The 26948-nt window shown below is 44.0% G+C and overlaps 1 protein-coding gene and 1 long non-coding RNA gene across 13 annotated transcripts in view; one reads left to right on the top strand and one right to left on the bottom strand.

Moving 5' to 3' along the window:
• The window catches only part of CD46 (CD46 molecule), a 76497-nt gene extending 66808 nt beyond the window's left edge, over positions 1–9689 (top strand). For 6 of the 12 annotated variants that reach the window (XM_023548397.2, XM_023548396.2, XM_023548395.2 and 3 more), the window contains 3 exons: positions 395–430; positions 1092–1152; positions 8850–9689. In XM_023548397.2, coding sequence (XP_023404165.2) covers positions 395–430; positions 1092–1152; positions 8850–8922 — 170 coding nt within the window. In that variant the 3' untranslated portion in view covers positions 8923–9689. Of the gene's footprint in view, positions 1–394; positions 431–1091; positions 1153–1724; positions 1773–5145; positions 5238–7445; positions 7533–8849 lie in introns of those variants that run through there. The other 6 variants (XR_010318741.1, XR_002785794.2, XR_010318740.1 and 3 more) reach the window with 5 other exon arrangements.
• LOC111750710 (uncharacterized) overlaps positions 9640–26948 on the bottom strand; it is a 49571-nt gene continuing 32262 nt past the window's right edge. Inside the window, exon 3 of the long non-coding RNA XR_010318742.1 lies at positions 9640–26786. This is a non-coding gene — a long non-coding RNA (uncharacterized LOC111750710). The remainder of the gene's footprint in view (positions 26787–26948) is intronic.

Genomic DNA, 26948 nt, shown 5'->3' with positions numbered 1-26948 from the left:
TTTAAAATTCCTACCAAATCATAAGAAATGATAGAATGAATGCTGAACTAAACCAACTATACTGGGATAATAGTTTTTTTATTGTTATTTTCCCCTAATCTAGTGAATTCTAATTGCTCTAATGGCCTTTACTAAATCCCCTGTGGGGTAGCCACAGCCCAAAGCCATGGAACAGGAGGTTCACATCCAGACGTGGGCAGGTTGGACCTAAACCAGGAAACTGGTTAGGGTTCTGTGATCCACATGGCCTGGACGCCCTGGCAGTCATGCGGAAACTAGGAGACGGATTCTTTTGCTGTAATTCTTAGATGATCTGATAGAAATAAAAATGCAGCTGCTACCTGGAGACCCACATATGCTTCGTATCTTCAAACTGTTTTTCTGTTTTTCTCAGATGGAGGCAGCATTGCTGTGATCGTTATTGCAGTATGTAAGTATCTCGAACCTTGATACCACGTAAATCAAAGTCTCCATTAACAAAGAAGTGCATTAGTTGTGTTTTATAGTTTTTCCATTTTTAAAGCTTGAGATCCAGTAAACCAATCTAGAAAAACCTTCCATGTGATCTGCTAACTTGTGGCGATGATTTTATATTACTTGATACTCAGCATAACCACTTAGTAACAGCGTTTCTCACATGATTAGTAATAGGACTTTGCTTCCCAAATATGCCTTTGGTGATTTTCTAAATTAAGCATGGACTCTTCTCTGACTCACTTTGGAATGTTTAAGTGATTCCCGGGAACTGGATTTAGATAGTGAAGAGTCCAGATGGTATCTAAGTATAAAACTCAAAACCAAACCAGTTGCCGTCGAGTCGATTCCAACTCATAGCGACCCCGTAGGACAGGGTAGAACTGCCCCATAGGGTTTCCAAGGAGCGACTGGTGTATTCAAACTGCCGACCTTCTGGTTAGCAGCCATAGCTCTTAACCATTACGCCACCGGGGTTTCCGTGCATGTATGTACGTGCTTAAATAAAATCATGTTTTCTGACCACTGAAATGTAACTAACATTTACTTCTGCTAGATTTTGAATCTTGGTGATGAGTTTTCAGAGTAACATGTCATTTGTTTCCTGTTTTTCGTAGCAGTTGGAGTTGTAGTAGTTTCCATCTTCCTGTATAAGTACCGTCACCACAGGAAGAGAGGGTAAGTGGAAGCGCATTTCTTCTAGGTGACTGGTCCTTGCCCCCCTGACTGGCTTTTGTGCAGCCTCAGTTTGTAACCTCTGCTGCATGCAGTCCTGTTCTAAATGTGCCTGCATTGCTTGCCCTCAGCATTCTGTTCCTTTGCTGACAGTATTTTCAGCCACTTTTCATACTGCAACAAGAGTAGTCTGTGCAGAGTCACTTCAGCTATTATAAAAAAAAAAAAAATTTTTTTTTTTTTTTTAAATTTCTGTGGGATTCGAGGTTTCAGTTCTGCAGCGAATCATGGATCTCTGTGAGGCCTTTCCTGCCCTAAGCATACCCTACCTCCTAAATTGGAACAGTGGCCAAGATTAAAGTCTTTCACGGTGGAGACTGTATGACAGTTGTATTCACTTGAATTTTTATGATGAAAGTTTGTATAACTTAGCTAATTGTAAGGAACTATATAGGTATCTCATTCAAATACCCAATTTGATTTCTTTTCATCTAGAGGTGTTATTTATACATATGAACTGAGGGATTAAAAGCAGCACAATTTGATTTCCCTTTTATGTTCTCTTAATTTACTAGGTTGCCGTAAAACTGATGGGGTTTGCTGACAGGGGTAAGATACACAAGGTGCCTCAATTAACTTTTTTCTCTCTCTTTTCATCTATAAAAACGAGAAAAGAGGTGCTTAGGATAGCAAAAAATTGACAGATAAATACCGTCTAAAGAAAATAGGGGTTTTAAACATCAAACTTAAATTTTAATGAAATAATTTATAATTTAACAAAAGACTTAGAATAAGCCATGGAGCATCAACCAAGATTCGGTGCTTTGGAATTTCTGAAAGATAATAAGCATTTTAATTTATTTTTTCTCTGTGGTTTTGGAAATAGCTTTGAAGTCAAACAATAATCTTAAGACATTTGAGGTTCATGTTTTAGGATATATTTTCCTTTTATATTAATCATTGGGTCTGGACTATGTAATAAAAGAATATTCTTCACTGATAAAGAGCTCAGACCTTTTTCATATTATTTAGTTACCTTTTTTAAAACACCCACAATGCCTTCCAAAAGGCTTATGTAAAAGAACTTCTAAGGAAAAACAGAAGACGATATTCTGTGCCTCATTTTCTTAAAACATGACTGCATCAGCATATTGATGGGGGGGGCTCCCTTAAAAGAATGATGGAACTCTCTCAAGCTACAGTTAACGGGTCTTTCACAGCCGAGCAGTTACTGAGTATTACCCCACACTGGAGGTTCAATGGCAATAGTGACTGGAGATTCCAAAGTAGTTTGTTTTCTGACTTTAAAAAGCCCATATTTTACAGCAAATATTATTTGGAAAGAAAACAGAAGATTGCAGTGTTCAAATTTTAAAGTGTTTTGGGAAGATATTTTTTAACAAATCAACATAACTAACCTGTATATAGTAGCTCAACTTAGAAAAGAGAAGTTTTTTTTAAAAAATGGGGTGGGAAAGGTAATTCCTAATTGCCTTAGAGCTAAACTATAAACCATACTAGAACCTTTCAGGCTGTGTGCTGCCTTCTTCCTGACAAGCATGTTCAGTCAAAAATTCTGTATACCATGTGATGGCTGAATTAAATAAAATCCAGGGTCCCTCCATTTAGAAATTCTGTATATCATGTGATGGCTGAATTAAAATCCAGGGTCCCTCCATTTAGAAATTCTGTATACCATGTGATGGCTGAATTAAAATCCAGGGTCTCTCCATGTTTTGGCTTCAAGACCTTGAAGTCCTGTTTAATCCTTTAAGTTCTATATTAATAGCTGAATTTACTGTAATGAGGGAGTGATATGCCTTTCTTCTTTACTGTCTAGAGCATATTTCTCAAACTTTAATATGCACATTAACCACCTGGGGATATTGTTAAAATGCAGATTCTTATCCATTAGCTCTGGGGTAGAGACTGAGAGCCTGAATTTTACTAATAAGCTCCCAAGTAATGATATTGGTGGGCCGTAGACCACACTTTGAATAACCAGAGTGTAGACTATTATTGATGTGCCCATATTCTTGAAGTTTTACGAAAAGCCACAAAACCTATTGGCAAATTTTTCTCATGTTTAACATCATTGGGTTTCTTAAGACTCATCTGTGTGTATGTTTAAAAGAAAAAAAAAAGAGGTGTACCCGACCTTGTCGGGTACTACTTGGCTTTATTTTGCTGGGTTTTTTTTAAAGGAATAAAAATATCTATTATATTCCGTGTACTGTTTAATGTCCATAATCCTTTCTCCCAAAATTGGCTATTGTTGCCATAGAATCTTCCATAAAAGAAACTCCATATATTCTACAGAAGACTATAAAATATATGGAGTTCCTTATAATTCTGAAAGACGGGTAGATAATCCCAAATTGCTGTTAAAGCTTGGTTCAAAATGGATTTTATGTAAACTTGTATTTATGATGATTTGGAAAGACAGTTACCCTTGTACCAAAGTACAAAAATAATATAAGTAGTCATTTTCAAAGGAGTCCCAGTGACACAAAGGTTAAGGTCTCTAGCTGTTGAGTGAAAGGTTGGCGGTAAGAAGCCACCCAGTGGCCTTGAGGGAGAAAGACCTGGTGATCTGCTTTCCTTAAGATTACAGCCAAGAAAAGCCCATAGGGCAGTTCTGCTCTGTCACATGGGGTCGCTATGAGTCAAAAATTGACTCCAGGATACCTCACGGTAGTATTTTTTAAGACCATTAAGCATTGTTTAAATTACTTGATGAAAAATGGCCAAAAGGTTTCCATTTCTTAGCTCTCAGCTGAGAATAGAACAATGACACAGGTCCCATTCCATGCTGCTGCTTTTTTCCTTCCAGTTTTCTTGCTTAACTGGCTTCTCTGCCATTCTTTCTAGTCTTGGAATCCACCGCCCTTGCTCTGTGCTTCCTGCTTGAGTCCCATGTTGCATATGTCCTCACTGTGTGATACTGAAGACTGATGCTTTTTGTTTACATAAATGTTTTCACTGCTTGTGGTTTTTTTTTTTTTTCCATTAATGTATGATTTTCTTTATTCCAGTTAATTCATATCTGGATAAATGAGAGTTGGCTAATTTAATTAAAATTATTTACATAATTTATATATTTTACTACCTATGCAAAATAGTTTTTTTTTTTCTTTTCCCCCATTAAGGGTGTTTAGTATTCGGTGTACATTAAACCTATTTTTAATGTTAATATTGACTGATCCAATAACTTTTGTGATTTTTAAGCTGTCATGCTTAAATGTTAGAGAAGTTTTTGGAATTCAGTGTCAATTCAAGTGTTTGGGAGTGTAATGACATGTGGCAAGAAAAACTTAAGAGTCAATTTAACTTGAACATTTTTCTTCTTGGCTCTCATTCTTATGCGTTCAACAAACTCTTCAGAAACTTTAACAAAAATAATATATACCAAGAGATTTTGTCATTAGTTTAGAGAACACATGTATGATTTTAGATCTGTCTCCAAAATATAGGACATTATATAATACTGTTTTACAGTTTTTCCCTCAGGTTGAAACCAAATGTACTATGGGAAGAAACTATACTCAATGCAAAAGTCAAGGTGCATGTGAAAATTTATGAGTTGTTATAAAATTGAGTTCTAAGACAATGTGACGTCAATTTAATATATACTCTGTGAACCCTCAAAATCCATGGAGCTAGAGACAGGGCCATTTCTCCTCACACAATCTGCTATTTTTTGAAAGAATTTTTACGTTATTTACTTCCTTGCAATATGGTTTCAAGGGTGAACACGTTGAACAGAAATTTAGAAGCTGTTTATCTGTCGGATGATCTGTAAGACGTAAAAGCTAAGTTGCTTCTTGCACAGAATTCATGTTTCAGGTCCCCATATTGGAAAGTCTCGGTTTATGGACCTAAGTTCTCAGCTTTACTTCTCTAGAATTGGTTTTATCCCATTGATTACATCACTCCTGTGTCTTTCTTTGTTTGACGTCACTATTTTATTCAGTCCTTTTCCCTTCTTCTGTTCAGCACATACATAATTGATGAGAGCCACAGAGAAGTAAAATTTATTTCTCTCTGAGATGATAGATGAAAGAAAGGTTTTCTTTTATCATTAAAAGGTATCCTTTTTCTGTTTCTTTGAGCGATACTTTCTTTTCAAAAATACTCTATTGATATTTAGATATCCATAACCTGAGCTAAGATGAACTAAGATGTGTTGGCAGTGAACATCAAGAGGAAACTCAAGTTTCTGCTCCCTTGGCCTAAATTATTAATGTCTTCTTACACCATTTCTTTTTGAAGTTTAAAGTAAATAATGGTTACTGACAGTCTTTTGCTTTGACATAGGCTTAAATGGAGTAATGTCAACCCCATCCTTTTATCAGACTGTCTAGGTTCCTCTACCTTCTAGAGCAGCCATGAATCCAAAAGTAAGCCCAGCAGGAAATCATCAAATAACCAATTCATTTTAAGTGTGAGGGTGGGGAGGATCCCATCTACAGGAACCAAAATATACAAAATTTTATGAATTTATTCAATTGAAACTTTTAACTAACTCAATGAAGGCATAGTTAAAAGTTAAAAACCTGGTTCCCTTGCTCAGAATATTTTCAGCATAATAAAAAAAAAAAAAAAAAAACTCTTCGAGTTTAAAAAATTATAATTTGCATTACCTTAATCACTTTGACCCCATCCACCTCTGTCTTTGAGTGGGAATAAGCAGTGTTCCTCCATTTCTGCTGATTGGGTGTGTGGCATACCTGGGAGGAGAAGATGATAACGTAGCCTGCTTCTTGTGGTGGGACGTGATGAGGAAGATAACATAGCCTGCTCCTCCTGGTGGGACGTGATGAGGAAGATAACGTAGCCTGCTCCTCGTGGTGGGACCTGATGAGGAAGATAACGTAGCCTGCTCCTTGTGGTGGGAGGTGATGAGGAAGATAACGTAGCCTGCTTCTCATGGTGGGAAGTGATGAGGAAGATAACGTAGCCTGCTCCTTATGGTGGGAGGTGATGAGGAAGATAACGTAGCCTGCTCCTTGTGGTGGGACGTGATGAGGAAGATAACGTAGTCTGCTCCTCATGGTGGGACCTGATGATGAAGATAACATACCCTGCTCCTTATGGTGGGACCTGATGAGGAAGATAACGTACCCTGCTCCTTGTGGTGGGAGGTGATGAGGAAGATAACGTAGCCTGCTCCTTGTGGTGGGAGGTGATGAGGAAGATAACGTAGCCTGCTTCTCATGGTGGGAAGTGATGAGGAAGATAACGTAGCCTGCTCCTTATGGTGGGAGGTGATGAGGAAGATAACGTAGCCTGCTCCTCCTGGTGGGACGTGATGAGGAAGACAACGTAGCCTGCTCCTTATGGTGGGACCTGATGATGAAGATAACGTACGTAGCCTGCTCCTTATGGTGGGACCTGATGAGGAAGATAACATACCCTGCTCCTTATGGTGGGAGGTGATGAGGAAGATAATGTAGCCTGCTCCTTGTGGTGGAGGTGATGAGGATAACGTAGCCTGCTCCTTATGGTGGGACCTGATGAGGAAGACAACATAGCCTGCTCCTTATGGTGGGACCTGATGAGGAAGACAACATAGCCTGCTCCTTATGGTGGGACTTGATGAGGAAGACAACATAGCCTGTTCCTTATGATGGGACCTGATGAGGAAGATAACGTAGCCTCCTTCTCATGGTGGGAAGTGATGAGGAAGATAACGTAGCCTGCTTCTTATGGTGGGAAGTGATGACGAAGATAATGTAGCCTGCTTCTTATGGTGGGAGGTGATGAGGAAAATAACGTAGCCTGCTCCTTGTGGTGGGACGTGATGAGGAAGATACCGTAGCCTGCTCCTTGTGGTGGGACGTGATGAGGAAGCTAATGTAGCCTGCTCCTCATGGTGGGATGTGATAATCAAGCATCTGGAGCAGGACCTACAATAGTCAATGGAAAGGGCAGTTTCGCGGTAAAAGCAAAGTGATTTCTTGAGTCGCGGGCACAGGGGAAGACAAAACATATCAACTAGAATTGACAGTCTGGGCCTGCCCAGTCATGTGTATCTTCTTAGCCCGTTAGGATACCTTTGAGGCTATAGCCAACTAAAAAAGTAGTTTTTAGACTGTGTCGGAGCTTCAGAGGTCTGCAAATATTTGAAGTTAATTTAATGAATGCTGAAGTTAATATCAAATAAGTGTAATTAGTAATTCAGGTTCAGATTTTATCATCTTCAAAATAGCTTTGTTATATGAAATTCTTGTTTCTTTAAATGTATATTAATGCTTTTTCATATATTTGATTCCTATGTAAAATTGTATTTATAGAAAAAGATTCTACAACTACGGGGAAAAAAAGGAGTATTGACCTGGAAAAGTCCAGTCGTCTTGGAGAATTCAGTGGCAGGCCAAGCTGTTAAGTCACTCACCAATGTTGTTTTTGTTTGCTGTCAAGTCGATTCTGACTCATTGTGACCCTCCAGGACAGATTAGAACTGCCCCATAGGGTTTTCTAGGCTGTAATCTTCATGGGAGCAGATCACCATATCTTTTCTGCTGCAGAGCAGCTGGTGGCTTCGAACCACTGACCTTTCTGTTAGCAGTTGAGCACTTAACCACTGTGCCACCTCCTCTCCTGCTCACCACTAAAGACCTTAGGAAACTGGTGTAATACAAGCATAGCACTGTCACAGTGGGAGTTCATAATGATAGCCTTCCTCCCAAAGAAAAATATTAAAATGTCCAAAATAACATGCTTAGCTGTTCCAGTGGGTTGGCATCCCTGAAATGTTTGCTATGGCATACACACTGGTAAACAACTAGCTGGTCCAAGTTGAGTATTTGTCTATTATGGTCAGTTTACTAAGGCAGGAGTGAGAACTGCATTGTCCAGTATGATGGCCAGTAGCCATGTGTGGCTATTGAGGTCTTCAGAAGTGGCTAGTCCAATTTGAGATGTGCTGTCAGGGTAAAATTCATAACAGATTTCTTAGGCTTGGAATGAAAGCATGTAAAATACCTGCCAAAATGGAAATATTCTGTTTAGACTGGGTTAAATAATACTCTTTAAATTAATTTTACCTGTTTCTTTTACTTTTTTTTTAATGTGGCTGCTAGAAAATTTAAAACTACATATGTAACTCATTTTCTTTCTTTTGGCCAGCACTGCACTAGAATAATAGATTTTAGAAAGATGTCTGTTCAAAGTATGATATAAACTTTAGTTATTTAAGATAATTTCTTACCTGAAATACATGATTCCCTTGACAGTGAGGGATAAATGAGGCATTGAATACCGTTAAAATCGCCACTTTAAAAATGTTTTTCTCAGAGCCACAGATTTAAAATTACAATATTAGGGAGACATGTTTCTCTCTAGCCTTTCCCACTAGCCTTAAATCAAAATGGCGACATACGGAATACTGTGTCTACTGCTTGTCGCTATGAGTCGGAAACGACTCGATGACACTGGGTTGGGTGTCTAGTGCTGCTCTAGTTCTTGTTTTGGAGGAAACAAAAGTATAATACAGCAGTAGAAGAAAAGTTTTTAGAAGGAGACTGGTCGAATATTTGGAAGTGTTTAAGAATCATTTATTTCTCATTTTGGGCATTCTTAATAATGTAAGCATCATTTTTTAATGGCCCATTTTCTAAGATAATCGGCTTCTGGAGCTTCATTTTTGTACTTAATTATGCTAACCTTTGATGCTGTCTCTGTACCTTGCCTTGTAGGAGAACAGAGGTTACAGCTAAATACAGGACTTGCAAGGAAATTTCAGCCACTCCAGCAGAGCAGAAGTGCTAAATGGATTCTACAAACCGGTGCAACCTTTTATCCTTTGATTCTGTTAAAATATTAAGATCTACAAAGCCTAATCTCTAGTTTCTTTCACTGTCATGAGTGCTATCGTTAAGTCATGATGCTAGTATGTGAATGACACTTGGGTCTCGTCACCACCCTTTGATGCTTCTTTGAAACATGCATGAACTTGGGGAAGAGCACGTAGCCTGCGTCCGCTTAACTGACACTTGCAATTTTATGGTAAGTCAGCACAGCATCCCTGGTGGTGTCAGAGTGGGAAGAAGATTTATTTATAAAAATCTCCAAATTCGAGAAATACAGTTCAAAATGAAATTACCGTCATGTGCCGCATAATGTCCATTTGGGCAACGTCTGACATACATATCCGTGGTCCCATAAGGTTATAATAGAGTTCAGAAATCCCAATTAGAGAATGGGACACAGCAGACGTAACGGGACGCAGTGAGCGCAGCAGCTTCCCGCACGCAACCCCCGTGTCTCATGTCTCTTGTACACAAGGTGATAATGCTGCCAGGTGCACTGCTGTATCCTGCACAACTTTGCTAAGTATATAATAAGCTGTTTGCACAACATCTAAATCACACAGTGTCCCATTTTGCATAACGTATCGTGGACGTTACAAAACACATGACTGTGTATCTCCTTTGCGAAGAAAATGGTTCATTCTTTCAACAACTTTAACATGTATTTTACATATTGTTTATTGTAAAAAAAAAAAAAAAACCTTTGCAGATACGCACATACGACTTCAGCTCTTGTTGTTAAGTGCCATCTCAAAACAACCCTGTGTACAATAGAAAGAAGCCTCCCAGGCCCTGCGCCGTCCTCACTATTGTTGCTGTGTTTGAGCCCGTTGTTGCAGCCACTGTTCTCAGTCCATCTCGTTGAGGGGCTTCCTCTCTTTTGCTGACCCTCTACTTTACCAAGCATGATGTCCTTCTCCAGGGACTGGTCCCTCCTGATAATATGTCCAAAGTGCAAGAGACAAAGTTCCACCGTCCTTGCTTCTAAGGAGCATTCTGGCTGTACTTCTTCCAAAACGGATTTGTTTGTTCTTCTGGCGGTCCATAGTATATTCCACAGTATATTCCATATTCTTCACCAACACCATAATTCAAAGGCATCAGTTCTTCAGTCTTTTTCATTGTCCAGCTTTCGCATGCGTAGGGGGCGAATGAAAACACCATGGCTTGGGTCAGGTGCACCGTAGTCTTCAAGGCGACGTCTTTGATTTGTAATGCTTTAAAGAGATCTTTTGGAGCAGATTTGTCCAATGCAGTACATCGTTTGACTTCTTGACTTCAGCTCTTAAGCATTAAAATCAAGAACACTGAAAATTGAGAATTTGGACAAGTTCATAGGGTAAAATTCTGGTTTTTTTTTATATATAACTTTTATGGTGACTTAAAGATGAGAAGCTAGAAAGTTCATGTAAGGCATTTGTTTTTCACTTTTTTTTTTCAACATCAATAAACCTGTCCTAAGAAACTAGTAAGAATTGTACACTTCTGTAAAAAGTTAGAGGGCCCTAACACCTAGCCAAGGATAGCGGTTCATGGGATGAAGCAAACACTGTGGCCTTGGCAATTTTCTTAGACAATTCATATAGTCAGTGTTTCTTAGACAATTCATATAGTCTGTGTTAAAAAAAAAAAAAAACTGCTGCCGTCGAGTCCAATTCTGTGTTAGGCATTGAATTATGTTGCTCAAAAATATGTGTAGTAAATCCTAACTTCTATGCCTGTGGTTATAATCCCATTTGGAAATGGGTTGTCTTTGTTATATTAATGAAGCAGGATTAGTGTAGGTTGTATCTTGAGTCAGTCTCTTTTGAGATATAGAAGAGATTAAACAAGCAAGCAAAGCAGACTCAGGGGGAGAGAGATGTTACCCACATGAAGATTGCTAAGGAGCAGAAGCTCAGAAGAGAAAAAACAGGACCTTCCTCCAGAGCCGACAGAGAAGGCCTTTCTTTCAGCCAGTGCCCTGAATTGGGACTCCTAAACTGCGAGAAAATAAATGTATTTGTTAAGCCATCCACTTGTGGTATTTGTTACAGCAGCACTATCTAAGGCAGTAATCCACTCTACACTGTGTAGATGTTTCCTTTCCCTCCTTGTATAGAGATGCCTTACTTATCAGAAAAGTAGGCAGTTTTATAGGGAATAAATCCATCAGGTCATCTCAGGTTGTACCAGGATCCTAGTCCATTTGCATTGTCCTTGCTGGCAAAGCCCTTGTGCCTTTGTCTACCTCTCCTCTCATCTCCTGAAAGGAAGAGTGAAAATTAAGCCTTGTATTTCAGAAAAGAAACTGAACTTTGTGCATTTGCTGTTGGTTGTACTAAGGGACAAAAAAGTAAGCCCAACTCAGGTAGAGCTTCCCGCTTAGGTAGGATGGGTATGTCGGCCCTCTGCTGAGTCCCCAGTACCCAGACAAACTGTCTTCCAGAGAAGTCAGTGCGCAAAGAAAAGGAACAGCCACTCAACAAATTCAAGTTACGTTCTTTAAAATTTTGTTTTAAACTTTTATAGTTAGTAGCACAAATTGGGCCAAAGAAATGTTGCCTTGAGAAAGCCTCCTTCGTCTCTGCTGAGGTGACAAAAGGAAAAGTCTGAGCAGAAAAAAACAGGAGTTGTGAATTCGGTCCAGAGCAGCAGCTTCACTGTACCTGTTTGCACACACTTTTCAAGAAAGTGGCAATGCTTGAAGCAAGGAATGGCTGTGCTATTTCTTTCTTGTTTTTAAACCTAGTTGTGTTTTTCAACCAAAGATTTTAAGTAGCAAAATTAATGAACTTTTATAGAAGTTTCTGCTTCAGATTATTTTTTCTATTTATTTATATATGAGATGGACATGTATGTGTGAATATGTTTTATCTGTAAAGATTTGTCAATTTATATTGGGGGAAACATCACATACAGATGTTTGCTTACATAACATGGAAACTTAGGAATTAAAAAGGAAAGACCGCACATGCGTGTTCACCGTAGCACTTTTTACAACAGCCAAAAGGTGGAAAAAAACGAAACATCCATCAACAGGTGAATGGAAAAGCCAAATGTGTCTGTACCTACCGTGGAGTATTTACTCTGCTAAAATGACGTCCTGGCGCGTGCCCCAACATAGATGAACCTCGACAACATGTTGAGGGAAATAAGTCTGTTGTAGTGAGAGAAGTCAGTGGCAAAGGGACAAATTGGACTTCACTTATGAGATAAGCAAATATATAGGAAACAGGTTAGTTGATAGCAGGGGCAGCTGGGGGCCACTGAGTGTATGGTGGTGGTGGCGGGATGACTGGAAAGGACAGTGGTAACGGCTGCACAGTACAAAGAATACAGTCGTCTCTGAATTTTATAGGCAGAAGTTGTTGAATTGGTGATTGTTTTGGTGTATATATTTTCACAAAAATACTGGAAAAAAAACTGCGGAACTATTTCTGCAGTGAAATGAGAAGTCCCAGGCATCGGGATCTTTATTGTTCACGGTTTTAAATTGGCTCTTTGAATTTGATAAAATAAAATTGTACATTTGGAGAAGACTCGTTTGAGATGTGTTTCTTTCCAGGGCGTGTGTGTGTGATCTCAAGTGAGAGTACGTTTCCAGCTGGGGCCATCTTCTCTAAGCATTCCAGCCCACTTCCTCCTGTCCCTCGCATCTCACGCCCAGAAGTATCGCCAGGCTTCTCCACTCCCAGCCAGCCTGTGTCTTACTGCACAGAAGTTACCCACAGCACAAAGTCCACCGTTCTCAGCATGATACTTCAGTATCTTCTACAACTGTCCCCAGCTTTTCTTCCCAGTCTTTCTGCTGCACTTCTGAGATGGCCCACTGCTTGTTTCTGTATCCCTCATCCAGTGTCGCGTGGAACACCTGTTGTCTTGTTCGTATCCTGGGCATCTTTCAAGCCCAGCTCAGATTTGACCCACTCCACGAAGCTCTTCTTGATTTCTGCCCAGCTCTTTGATTATTACTTGACTTTGAGTTAAAGCCACATTCAGGTATCTATAGATGTGTGTCAAGTGGAAGGTGTATCTCCCACGTCAAAGCACAGGTAGAGCTAAGACAATGAAAACCCGAGTCCCAACAATGAAACCATAAAATCAGATTTATGTAACAAATGATGGGATTTTTGTTTATGCAAAAAAATTCTTGCCTTCCCTCCAGATTTTTATTAAATCAGATGCTAAATCTCTCAAATGAGGTCTCAGTGTTTCTCAATCATGGTTGAACATTGGAGTCACCTGGGAAGCTTTACTGATGGCTGGGTGCCACCCCCCAAGACATCTCCTGTAATTGATGTGGGATGTGGCCTGGGCCAGGGGATTTTAAACCTCCCCCAGTGATCTAATATGCAGCTAAGGCTGAGAACCTGTGCCTCAGTGGTTCTCAAGGTCCCTAGTCACTTTCAGAAACCCTGGTGGCATAGTGGTGAAGTGCTATGGCTGCCAACCAAAAGGTCAGCAGTTCGAATCCACCAAGTGGTCCTTGGAAACTCTGTGGGGCAGTTCTACTCTGTCCTATAGAGTCGCTATGAGTCGGAATTAACTGTACGGCAACATGTTTGGTTTGGTTTATAGTCACTTTCTACATATAAACACATAGAGACAGACGATATGAGCGTCTATTTACAAAAGAAAATAATGGCTTTATTAATTCGGCCTACTAAAGAAATCAAGAAGTTTCAAAAACTTAAGGTTTTGGTGCCTGGCTATCTGAACATACTTTGTGGCTTAAAAAAGAAACAATCTTTCAGTTTAATACCAACACTAGATGGAAAGTATGTTGACTGGGAATAAGGAAAGCATTTTAGCGAATTTTATTTGACTTTAACTTGAGACTACAGTGTATTTTTAAATTGGCATGAGATGTACAGGGAGAGCTTTGGAGGTGACTAACAATATGCCTTCTGCAAGAATGCTGAAGCAGAAATTTGAGTTGGCACGGTTAAAGTGGACTCCAAAGTTTATGGGAACTGGGCAACTCTGGTATTCTAAAATTTTGTAATGCCTGACAGCTAACATTTTAACCAACAGTGAGTTTTTGCCTATTTTTAAAATTTGCATATTTGACCTCAAGAGCGGGATTTAACTTAAGGAGCCTACTGACTTCCACAAACAGAAAAACTGAGTGTACATACGGGTATATATTTTTTCTAAACTACATAGCTGTCATCAGAATTTCTAGGCTCATCTGGAGAAGGTTATGCTGATAAAATCAAGTGGTGAGCCTTTGTAAAGAGGCCCTGGTGGCACAACGGTTAAAGCACTTAGCTACTAGAAGTTCATCGGTTCAAGCCCACCAAGAGTTTCGTGGGAGAAAAGACCTGGCAATCTGCACCCATAAAGATTACAGCCTAGGAAACTCTGGGGCAGTTCTGCTCTGTCCTATAGGGTCACTATGAGTCGGGATCCACTGGACAGCACGCAAGCCTTTGTAAATTGTAGCACTGCTGCCCTCTTGTGGAACATTAGGGTGTTTGACAACTTCCTTAGCCATTCAAACTTTGTCATTATTTAGAGGTTTCAATCATTTCTGTGATTTCCAGAAGTGCTTAAATTCATTTTGGACCTGGTATTAACTAGCTCTTTTCAGCCTTTCTTCTGTGAAATAACATTTTAAGCAGGGTTAAACTCTGTCTCTTGCTTAAATATGGGAGGAATATTGGAGAATTTAGGTCTGTTGGGAAAATGGAGGGCTTCAGCTCTTACAGGCAGACTTTCTGTGGTCAGTAAGCTGTTACCTTTCTCTCTCTCTTACATACCAGCAGAAGGTGAACAAATTGCTGCAAGTATGGATAACGGAGAGAGCTGTCCACCCTGACTCCTGACTCAACAGACCAAAGCCCCAAAAAACCTGTGTAGAAGTAGTCAAACTGATGCTAGCAGGAGAAGCCACTTGTGTTTATAAAATTTAACTCCCTTATGTAGCTTTTCCACCACCCATCTGTCAGTTTGTTGTACTGCAGTGGCTTGCATGTTGCTATGACACTGGAAGCTCTGCCATTGGTATCTGAAATACCAGCAAGGTCACCCATGGTGGACAGGTTTCAGTGGAGCTTCCAGACCAAGGCAGACTAGGAAGAAAGGCCTGACAATCTACTTCAGAAGGTTAGCCAATGGAAACCTTATGGGTCACAACAGAACACTGACTCAGTTGCATTGGACATATTGTCAGGAGGGATCAGTCACTGGAGGAGGACATCATTTTGGTGAAGTAAAAGGCCAATGAGGGCAAGGGTGAGAGGAACGGGCACAGTAGTCTCAATGATGGACTTGAACATTCCGGTGATCATGAGGATGATGCAGGACCAGGCAACATCCCGTTCTGTTGTACGTGTAAGGTCACCATGAGTCAGATCACTTGATGGCAGCTATATATGCAGCTTTTAAAATAACTATTATCACAGTGGCTCGCTTTGAGTTGAACCACTGGAAACAGAGCGAGCTCTGGCATCCCCGTGCTTAGGGCTTGTGGCTTCATTGAGAATTCTGGAAACAAATTCTTACACGTGCTTAGATGAACACTTATTTCTGGTGTGCAGTAGAATTGTTGGTCATCTCCAGAAGAACTGGATGGTACCCGGCTACCTTTACTGAATGTCTTGATCTAAGATTCTATAGAAGAATCCTCAGCAAAAGGGTCGAGGCGGGGAGGGAGGTTATGGAACAATTTCAAATTCTCAGTGGAATACAGATCTTCTGGAGCCATTAAGGGTAAAGAAACAAAGAGCTACTGCCCTGAGATAATCTTTAAACCTTAAGCCTCAAATCAAAACTTTGCCCAAAAATCTGCTTTGAACCAAACAGCTTAATTAGTGAAGTATGTCTGCCTTGAGCATTCGGCTCTTTCGGGATTGACAACAGCACGTCAAGAAGTCAGATCAGAAGCTTAGGGGGGCAGTGAGTTTATGTTAAACGGGTGGAATAAGTTGGAAAAGGATGTTGAGAAGGAATACACAACTTGAAGAATGTGAACGACGTCACTGATTTGGACATGTAGACTTTTCTGTATTCCCTCCAAAAAAACAGTTGGTCATCTGATCCCCAACCTGCACTGAAAAAAAGGCTCCTGGCAAAAACCCTTCCTAGGTTTGTATCTGAGGTAGGGTCCAGGTTTGGAGAACTCCTGGGGTAGGATCCCAGAGAACCATGCTTCTCAGCTTTTAGTGTGCATGTAAGTCACAGGATGGTCTGGTTAAAATGCAGATTCTGATTCAGTAGGTTTGGAGTAAGACCTGAGATTCTGCCCTTCTAATGAGTTTCCAGGTGCTGCGAATTGCCATAGCCAAAGCTAGCCAACTCCAAATCCCTGCAACCTGCAAATGTTACATCACAAAAGGGACTCTGCAGGTGTGATTAAAGATTTTGAGATGGGAAAATCATCCTGGATTATTCCAGTGGGGCCTTAAATATAACTACAAGCGTCCGTCCTCGTAAGAGTGAGGCAGAGGGAGACTTGGCTACGGTAGAAGACCAACGAAGCAAAATGCTGTGCTCCTGGCTTTGAAGACAAAGGAAGAGGACATAAGCCAAAGAATGCAGCTCTAGAAGCTGGAAAAGGCAAGGAAACGGATTCTCCCTAGTGCCTGAGGAAAGAGAGTGGCCCTGCCAATACTTTGACTGCAGCCCAGTGAAACAGATTTCAGGGTTCTGACCCCCAAACCGTAAGGCAAGGATGCTTGCGGCATTTTGTTAAAGCAGTCATAGGAAATCAATACCAATCCCGGGGGTCTCCAGACCACACTTAATAAACCTTTCTAGGACCCAGGCCATACAACAGTGAATCTCAACCCTGGCTGCACATTAGAATCACGTGGGGGAACTTAAGAAAAAAAATGCTGTCCTGGTCCCATTCCTGGACCAGTTAAATCAATCTACCAGGCTAGGACCCAAGAATCACTATTTTAAAGGCTCCTTGGGTAAATGTGATATGAAGTCAGGGTGGAGTACTACCATATTAGAATAAACCCCAAACATAATTTCTCGTGTCGAGAGAAAACTCTTAAGCTTTCCAAAGTATACACACATTATTTTGCTTGTTGTCAGGTGCTGTGGAGTTGGTTCCGACTCATAACAGCCCCGTGTACAGCAAAGTGAAACCCTGCCTAGTGCTGCAACATCCTCACAATCCTTAACTATGTTTAAACCCATTGTTGCAGCCACTGTGTCAACCCATCTTATTGAGGGGTCTTCCTCTTTTTCGCTGATCTCCTCCTCTACCAAGCATGATGTCCTTCTCCAGGGATTTGTCCCTCCTGATAACACGCCCAAAGAATGTGAGATGAAGTCTCGCCATCCTTGCTTCTAATGAGCGTTCTGGCTGTACTTCTTCTAAGACAGATTTGTTCGTTCTTCTGTCAGTCCGTGGTGTGTTCAATGTTCTTCACCAACACCGTAATTCAAAGGCATCAATTCTTCTTGTCTTCCTTATTCACTGCTCAGCTTTCACTATCCTGCTAGGTATCCCTTAAAACTATTCGCCAGCTCCTCAGGATGGGTCAACATCTTACAGGAATGACCAGGTTTTCGACTGAGGCACTTGTTTCTCCTAGGCTGGTTAAAGACTAGTCTCATTAACTGGTCTCATTAAGGACCCATCAGCACTTACTACCACAGATGGGAATTATTTGCCAGTACAACTTGCTTGAGGATCAAGTATGCTTTCAGTGTAATATTCCCTCTGCAGTTTTAAATTTATAACTAAAAAGTCTGGTACAACTGAGGGCAGTGGGACCCATGCCTGACGAAGAACCATCATTTGCTGACCAGTTATGAAAAATCACCTCAGGATGGCAGTTTCAAACAGAGCCCTGGTGGCCCAAATGGTTAAGTGCTGGGCTGCTAACTGAAAAGTTGGCAGTTCAAACCCACCAGGCGCTCCGCAGGAGAAAACACCTGGTGATCTGCTCCTGTAAAGATCACAACCTAGCAAAACGTGGGCCCCAGTAATTGAGGCGGCCTTTCAAATAGGACTGTTTTATTCATCGGCATGTGTTTTGCTTCTTCTGACCTAGCAGGTGGGACTGTTCAAAATTAAGTATTCAACAGGAGCTCCGCAAACTTCTTTTATGGAAAAGTTGTCTCAAATCATTGTTTTTGTGCTTTGATGCTCAGTTCAATCTAGCACTTAATGAGCACTAGCATCAGGGCCCCCTGTGCCATGTCTTAGGCGTATCTGCAACTCCAAGGCTGGAGTTAGATAAAGGAGCCCTGGTGGCGCCGTGGTTAGAGCACTTGGCTGCTAACAGAAAGGTCGGCGGTTCAAGCCCATCGGCCATTCCGTGAAAGAGTGGTAGTCTGCTTCCGTAATGATTACAGCCTTAGAAACCCTATGGGGCAGTTCTACTTTCCTACAGGGTTACTGTAAGTGGAAATCAGCAACCAGTTTGGTTTTGGTTTGGTTTAGGCTGGAGCTTGGTACATGGTAAAAAAAAACAAAACAAAAACTCATTCCCACCAAGTTGATTCCAACTCATGGTGACCCCATGTGATAGAGCAGAACTGCTCCATGGGATTTTCTTGGCTGTAATCTTTACAGAAGCAGATCTCCTGGCCTGCCTTTTGTGGTGCCGCTGGGTGGGTTTGGATCTCCAGCCTCAGGTTAGTAGAGGAGCACAGACCATTTGCGCCACCCAGGGACCTTGGGGAATGATAAAAACCAAACCTGTTGCCACCGAGCTGATTCCAACTCATAGCAACCCTATATGACCCAGTAGAACTGCCCCATAGGGCTTCCAAGGAGCAGCCGGTGGATTTGAACTGCTGACCCTTTGATTAGCAGCCGTAGCTCTTCAGCACTGTGCCACTAGGGTTCCTGGGGCATGGTAGATGAGCCAAAAATTGTTTAATTTGTAGTCAATACACCCAAAGCTGTCATACCTATAGGTACTACCACAGCCTTCCTCAGTGGGGGAACTGAATAACACAGTTTAGGGTCTAAATGATTCCAACCATCACATCCTATGGATTAGAACAAAGACTATTCAGCTGACAGCCTGAAACAGCACCGAAGCGGCCATAAGGGGGTGGGTTACATTCACTGGGAAGTTTTCCCAACAATTGCTGCATTTGCCACCACCACCCCCGGGCCCCAACCCACTGGGCTGGGCAGCCATCTGGGGGAAGATGGCAGGATGTGGACTTAGAAAAGGCTTCCCAGGTGGTAGATTTGCCACCACTTATGAGAACCAAGGAAGCCTTGGTGGCCCAGTGGTTAAGCAGTCAGCTGTAAACCGAAAGGTCTGGGGTTTGAACCCACCAGCCACTCCTCAGGAGAAAGACGTGGCAGTCTGCTTCCATAAAGATTACAGCCTTGGAAATCCTATGGGGCAGTTCTACTCTGTCCTATAGGGTTGCTTTAAGTCGCAGTCAACTCAATGGCAATGGGTTATAAGAACTATGGGCCTGAAATGACTGTACTCTAGGTAGTTCACAGTCTATCAGGCACTACCCGTGGGAAGAGGCCAACTTCATTCCTCAAGATTCTCCCAGCATGATCCTCTATCAGGTCCAGTCTGGCTAATCTGTGAAGACCTTTACAAAACCAGTTTGCCCTGTCTTCAATCCTGGATATAAACACACAGACCTAAATGGAACGCCTGCATCTTTTATAAAGCCACAAACCGTCCATGCTGCTCCCCTCCAAGGCCACGTGACACTACATTCAGTTAAGCGGAAGATTCTCACAGGACACTGACTTACAGGTCGAGGGCCCAGGGCGGCAGTCCATTTGGAACCAGTGTTCCCACTGAGTAACATTCCCTTGGCCTAGATTTTCCTCTACATTTTTTCTCTCCCCTCATCTTTTCTCTCATTTTATTCCTTGGCTCACAGAATTCCACTGTCTTAATGGGCTTCATTTTTTAATACATCCTCTGTAACCTACTTCCAATTCTCTATCAGGTAGGTAGGATCTGCAGAGCAAATTCATTTAACAGGACCCACTTCTCATCATCATAGAGTTATGAATGGAAAATAATAGATGAACAACACAGACGCTGATGAACTGGATACGGTAAAAGATTTATTGAGCTCAGGGTGCACGAATAGACTCTTCTTAATAGAAAGATAATTCAACAGCAACCGATGTGTAGGATTTACACCAATACTACATTTCAGCAAAATGCAACTGCGGTTATCAGAGAACTGATAGCGATTTGCTTTTAAAAGTCCACTACATTATCTCTTACCTCTACAACAAAGTATCAAACGCAGTTAGAGACGCTAGTAGGAGAGTGTGATCTTCTCCTCTCCGTGACCATCCATCTTCCAGAACCACAGACTACTGTTGACCAGACTTGGTGTGACGCTTCCAGGTTGCTGCTTTTCCCCCTACATCATAACCGATTTCAAATGGTGCTAGACAAAAACAGACTCTGAACACCAGGAGAAATCGGTCAGCCTGTGTAAGAGATGGGTCCTGTGGTGCCGCTGGGGTCTGCACCTCAACAGTGCATGGTGACAAGTCTAAGTTTAGCTGGCCTCTGGCCGGGCATCCTCTGAGAGAAGGCGGATGTTTTAATGTGGATGAGACAGTCCTCCAGGTACACAGCCCTCCTCCCTTTCCCGTTACAATCACATAGTCAACTGGACAATACAGTGACCCTGCTCACAGGCCCTACCATCACGTTAGCGATCACAGTTGTTACTAACAGTCGACAGAATGAGCATCAGGACTTCCGTTCCTACTCAAACCACTGAGTTTCTTTTAAATAACCCCCTCCCCCACTGTCAACCCTCCAAAGCCCCAACATACTCAGGAGTGTATTCTGCTGCTGAAGTTCTCCCCTCGACCCCTCGACTTGCTGAGCCAGCTCAGGCGGCAAGGGGAGAGGAACCAGTCCTATGAGCAGCTGCTCCTTTGTCGTCCATCCGCCCTTTTCTGTGCTGCAATTCTTACTCCTAAAACACTGATTTCAAATGGTGCTAGATACAAAGATGGAAAAATCTAAGCCACCATGTGAAACCAGCTTCCAGAAGAAGATGATCTCACTGACGAAAGAAGGGAGATGCAACTGGAAGACCCAGCCTCTGCCCCAGGAGGAACGTCTTCCTTGGAGTTCTCCCTGTGACGGTGACACAGCATAATGTGGAGAGGCACAGAGGAGAGTCCCAGTGACGCTCAAAGCAGCATGAAGGTCATGCTAATGCTTCAATTCGTTAATTCTGTTTACTTTCAGAGCTAGTCGTGACAAATTATTATACATATGATGAAATAAAACAGCCAAAGCTGTTATTAAAACATGTTAGTATTTGCATTAGTACCCCACCCTGCATATTTAATATTTCACAGTATGCAAAGCATTCTCAGGTACTTATCTCCGTTCATCAGGACACCACTGTCCTCTCTGCCGAGGATGCTCTAGCCACTACACAAAGGTGCGTGTCACCTGGGCTGGGTAAGTCTTCCATGTACCCGATCCAGGAGGACCATGGGCGCCTCCTTCCCACCCCACGTTAAAGTGTCACAACAGTCAAACAGGAACACATGAACTGGCACTGGTCTTATTTAACCTCTGGTGTGCATTAAAAGGCAACTGGCATTATGACACTGTACTAAGTAGACAACCCTCTGACATAGCAATTGAGTTTTGTTTTGTGTTCAGTATTTGCCGGAAAATAAGATTTGCAAATTACGTTCCCTTTCCCCTTCCTTAACTGCACCATCTTTCTTGGTTGTCTGAAGCTAAGAAAATACATCTGTGATTCTTCTGACGCTATAACCAAGACAAAGGGGAGACACATCAGGGTCTGTATCTCTCAGGTTCCCTCCCAATTCTTTAGGCTTCCTGATACAGACCTGTATTATATTCTTTATGGCTTCTGACCATAACGCTGTGTCCCTACAGGGAAGGGAAGGGAAGGAAATAAAACTTAAACACTAAGAGCGCCATTTAATTCTGACAAGAGTCCTATGAAGCAGCTATTACTCCCATTTTTGCAGAAGATGACACCGATCCTTAATGAGGTTAAATACCTTGTCCGCAGTCAACATGGCTAAATGAATGGTGTGAATCCCAGGTCTAACTCCAAAAGTCTGTGTTCCTTCCCCTCTGCCCACAGCTGCCTGCTTTGGAGCTTGACTATCAACTCCTTTTGTTCCTGAACTTAATTACGAGCAAGACTGAGGAAAAATTCCTAGGCCATGTTTTTGCGCGGACGTGGGATGGTACTGACTACCCAGCATGTTACTCTGGGTGGAGATGGGTGCACGATTTGGCTCTGCCAGGGGCTGGAGTAGCTGGCTTTGTTTTCTGGCACCCTCACATTCTCCCACAGGACGGCTGTGGCAGTGAAGATGCTAGGGATGAACCTACCCTACGATGCCTGTCATGGGTTCCTGACCGATTCTGACACTAGCACTAGGCTCTGCAGCTGGAGGACTTTCTGAGGCCTCGTCAGATATGGGAAAGCTGAGGGCCAAGTGTGCATGGCAGGGGCCCTGAGGGAGGGCCCCTGCAGTCACAGCTGGGCCTTGTTAGCCAGGTAACCAGGAGGGTTTTAAGGTCGGAGGGAGTGTTAAATGTCAATCATTTTACCTTGGGATCTGAATCCCGTAAAATGAGGGGGTTGGATGAGCTCTTAGGAGCCCTGGTGGCCCAGTGCTTAAAGCGCTCTGCTGCTAACTGAAGAGTCGGCGGTATGACCCCACTAGCTACTCTGCAGGAGGACAAATTGGCAGTCGGCATCTGTAAAGATTTACAGCCTTGGAAACCCTACAGGACAGTTCTACTCTGACCTATAGGGTCGCTATGAGCTGGAATCGAGTCGATGGCAGTGGGTTTGGGTTTGTTTGGCTGGTCATTCTCAGCTGCTTTGCTTTTCTGCATTTTACTTCAGCCAGGTCCTTCCTTAGCAGCTTCCAACTGCCAGTGACCAGAGAACCCCTTCCTCTGGGTCGCAACACAGGTGTCCCTGGTGACCCAGAAGTCACACTGCCTCCCACAAGGCTCCTGCATATGCTGGTCCCTTTTTCTGGAATACCACTGCCACCAGCTTCCTCCCAGCCATCCCTTAGATCTCAGCTCAACAACCCCTTCTTCAGGACTGCCGCCCAGACCAGAGTGTAGGCCCCGCTGGTGGTTAAGTCCGCCCTCTCCCAGAACTGAGTCCTTTTCCTTCAGAACACTTATCTCATTTGGTCATCAGTGTGATTAACGATGTCTCTCCTGCTCCCACTAGATGCCACCCCAGAGCCTAGCAGAGCTGCTGCTCACAGCAAGGGGGTGACTGTTACTGAGGAACTAATGATATTAACCAGAGTTTGGACTTCCCAACTCTTGAATTCTAAAACATTCTTAGTTCTCTGGAAGAAGAGATAAGAAATCATTAATAATGCATCACTTTAAACATTCTAAAATAAAAAGAGGGGGAAAAAGTGATCTTAGTACCACAACCTTTCACCCTTTCAATCCCCATGGATAAAAGGGTCCGCCCAGGTCTCAGCCCTCCCCAGCGGATGCAGGGTTCCCTCTCACAGTCAGCTGAGCAATGACTCTTTGCTGAAACAAGCTGGCTTTTGTCCCTAGTTGGACACAGTGGGTGGCCTGACATGGGCCGGAGGGCCTTGCTCTCCCTGGCACTGAGCCTGAGGCCACCTAGATCTGCAAGAAGGCAGAGGCTTTAGGTCCCAGCATTCTGAGGCCACTGTCATGGAAGGAGGGTGACGGGATTCTCCCCCTTGGCCTAACAGCACCCAGCAAACTGGCCAATGGGGAAGACCCTACCTGGGCTGCCTGGAAAGGAAATCCACCCACCCAGTGGGGCGCAACCCTGGGAAGGGCCACCATGCAAGGGGGAGGGTCTAGGAGCCCACTTTCGTGCCCACATTCTGTTTGAAGCTTTCCTACCCTCTCATGCCCAGGACACCCCTCTGGCTCAGCAGAGACCTGAGGGTGGAGGAAAGGTCACCACACAGTGAATCGGAGCACCATGCTTTGCACTCCTGCTCAGTCTAAGTCTGAGAACAGGGGCCTGCCACTTCCCCTGCCTGGGCCTCCGCGTCTTCTGTACAGAGAGGAAGCTGGGGCAGTCTGGCCGCCCAACATTCAAATGCTCAGAGGGATCAGTGGGCAACTTAAAAGAGAGAAGCAGAGACAGCATGTGGCAGAAATACAGAGACCTGCAGAGGCTGTTTGTCTAAAAGCATGTAAAGTTAGACACTTAAAACACCTGTGCAGGTCAAACCAAATACACCAGAGGATTAAATACGATTCACAGGCTGCTGGCTAAAAACAGCCCAGAGACTGCAGAGAGCTCTGCTTCCTTCTATAAACGAGCCTATGTCTTTTCAAGTCTGAAAAACCCTATGCCCAGCATGATGCACATGGTAGGTGCCCGAAAAATAACATGGGAGGAAAATGGAAAGGAGAGGAGCCTTGTTTATGAAATCCATAAGCAAAGCCACTGAACAGACAGATATCCACCCCCAGGAACCTAATCCTACTTGCTGGGTTCTGTCTTAGCACAGCGTGTTTAAACCCAGAACGCTGGGAAGGTTCCTGCCAAGGCAGCAGCTCTCCCTCCTGACCCAGGCTGGGTGCTGAGTCACAGCTACTTACATGACTGATGCAAGTTCCAGCCAGTAGGGGAGGGGCCGGAAGCAGAGCCTGGGTGTCCATCTTCTTGCCACTGGGAATGCTGGTTGCAGGGTTCCTGGCAGCAAGGAAGAGCTGATCTCAGTGAGAAAGGGGATTGGGAAGGCCCTCTGCAGAAAGGGGAACATCCTACCCTCAAGTCTATTGTATATGTGAATTGAAAGGCGAGCCCAACTTCCTGTCGCTCTCTGCTCTAACCCAGACAGAGTGTCCTGGACATTTTGTCTTGAGCTATCAGGGTGGAACCTGTTGCCCACTAGCTGTGGTTAATGAATCAGAGAAAAGGGTGACCAAATGAAGGGGATGTGTTGGCAGGGAGGATTTCAGGGGGCTTATGGAGCTGGCCCAAAGCCCCCAGAAACTTCCATCTGGCCCTCCCTTTCTGGCAACTTGCCCCCCCCCACCCCCGCCTGCCCCAAAAGGAGGGCTCGGCATCCAGGGGCCACCACACTTCCCAGGCCTTGATTCTCAAAGTGGGACTAACATGCTCCAGCCCCACCAAGTCCCTCAAATGTCCATCCAAGTTATATGGCAAGAAGGCATGGCCTTCCAAGCTGGCATGGGCCCAGTACCTGCACTTCCCAGTTTCCCTAGGGTCCCAGCATGGGTGGAGGCCCGTGTTTGTAGACAGCTCCTTCCTAAAGCAAGCTTCTCTGTCCTTCCCCAACACTACAGCAAAAATATGGGTCTCCAACCCTTCCAGACTCAGCAAACGGCACGTGGGAGGCCCTGGGTCAGGGCAGCTGGCTGGGTGTGAGGATGCACCAGGGCCACCCTGCCCCTGGGGTGAGGCGGCTGAGGGAAGGAGGGACAGCATGAAGACTGGAACCCAACGTCTCCATGTTCTCCCGGAAGAACGGCTTAGCTCTGGCAGGAGCTAGTGCACCAGAGGAAAAGTGAGCATGCGTTTGGTCTATTACACGCACACAATGCCCGCCACCCGGGTTACCAGTCCCAACCAACATGGGTCCAAAGGAAACCACCAATGCTGCTCCCCTGACACTCCCAAACCATCTACCAGACTCAGTGAAGGTGGACTCAGAAGTGAAACTTCAGTCTCAGTGAAACCTAACTTTGGAGGCTAGGGAGAGAAGTCCCTGAGCCCGGCTTCCCCACTGCCCCCAGGCAGAGCTGCCTAGAAATGGCCAGCAGATACAGTCTCCTACCAAGGTGGTCTAGGCACTCAGGCCACACTCCATAGGACTACAGGCCTGCCTGCTGGGATTAGCACGTTGCTGCTCCCAGGAGCCTGGGCAGAGGCATGCCCCATCTGCTGCAGCACAGCGCCCACTCCCCAGGAAGGGCAAGCAGAATGTTTCAAAGGAGAGAGCATCTCACCAAGTCAGGTTTCCTCCCGTGGCACAGCCTCCAGTGTGCACCAGGAAGCCCAGAAAACAGCTGCAACCCACTGAGGGGCAGTTCTACCCAGTACCTGGGCACACACCTGGCAGAGCACATGGACTGGGGCACACCCCGTGACTTGGTCCCACTTCTCTAGTTGGAGGGGGGAGGCCGGGCCAGACAGAGAGTAGGTCCAGAGTCCAAACCCAACTGGAGGGAGCACGGTATCTCCCCAAGCTTCCCCTTTAGTTGGCCCAGCGGGAAGCTGCACCTACACTGCTATTCCAGACTCATTCTGTTACCAGGACTTCTGTCTGCCAGTCTCAAGACCAGAAACAGTGAGTGTCCGGAGAAGGGGAGGAGGGAGGAGGGAAGAGGGAGGGAGGGAGGAGGGAGGGAGGAGGAGGGAAGAGGAGAGAGAGAGAGAGAGAGAGAGAGGGAGGGTGGGAGGGAGGAGGAGGGGAGAGGGAAGAGAGAGGGAGGGAGGAGGAGGGGAGAGGGAAGAGAGAGGGAGGGAGGGAGGAGGAGGGGAAAGGGAAGAAGGGAGGGAGGGAGAGAGGGAAGGGGAAGGAGGAGGAAGTTTCACAGTCTGGTGCATTCCCATCAGATTGGAGAGAGGGGAACACGCACAACTTCCCTTTTTCGAGCCTTTCTCTGCCTCCCCTTTTGTTTCAGTTCCTTCCTCTCTGGACCAGGGATGGCGCTGTCGGTGGGCTGGGCAGGGCAAAGCAGGCGCCCAGGTACCCAGCCAACTGGGCTCTCGGCCGGCTCCATCGCAGGCCTGGCACGCTCCCTCGGGCCATTACCCAGCGTGCCCTTCTCCTTGTCAGGGAGGCCTCGCCCTCTTGTTTTCAAAGTTTTATAACAGTATTGTTGTTGTCCAGCAGATTAAATTCTTTGGAGGCTGTGGTGGGGGGGGGTGGGGAGGGATGGGGGGGTTTTGAGAGAGAGAGAGGAGGAAAAAGAGAGAAGGGGAGAAAATACAAATAGCTTTCATTAGGGCCAAAAGACTGAATTCTTTTCTGAACACAGCTCACCTGTCTTGGAGATAGGCCAGGAACCAGGC

Source organism: Loxodonta africana, chromosome 20, assembly GCF_030014295.1.
Source record: "Loxodonta africana isolate mLoxAfr1 chromosome 20, mLoxAfr1.hap2, whole genome shotgun sequence".
Lineage (NCBI taxonomy): Eukaryota > Metazoa > Chordata > Mammalia > Proboscidea > Elephantidae > Loxodonta > Loxodonta africana.
This window is presented reverse-complemented; position numbering and strand designations above follow the sequence as displayed.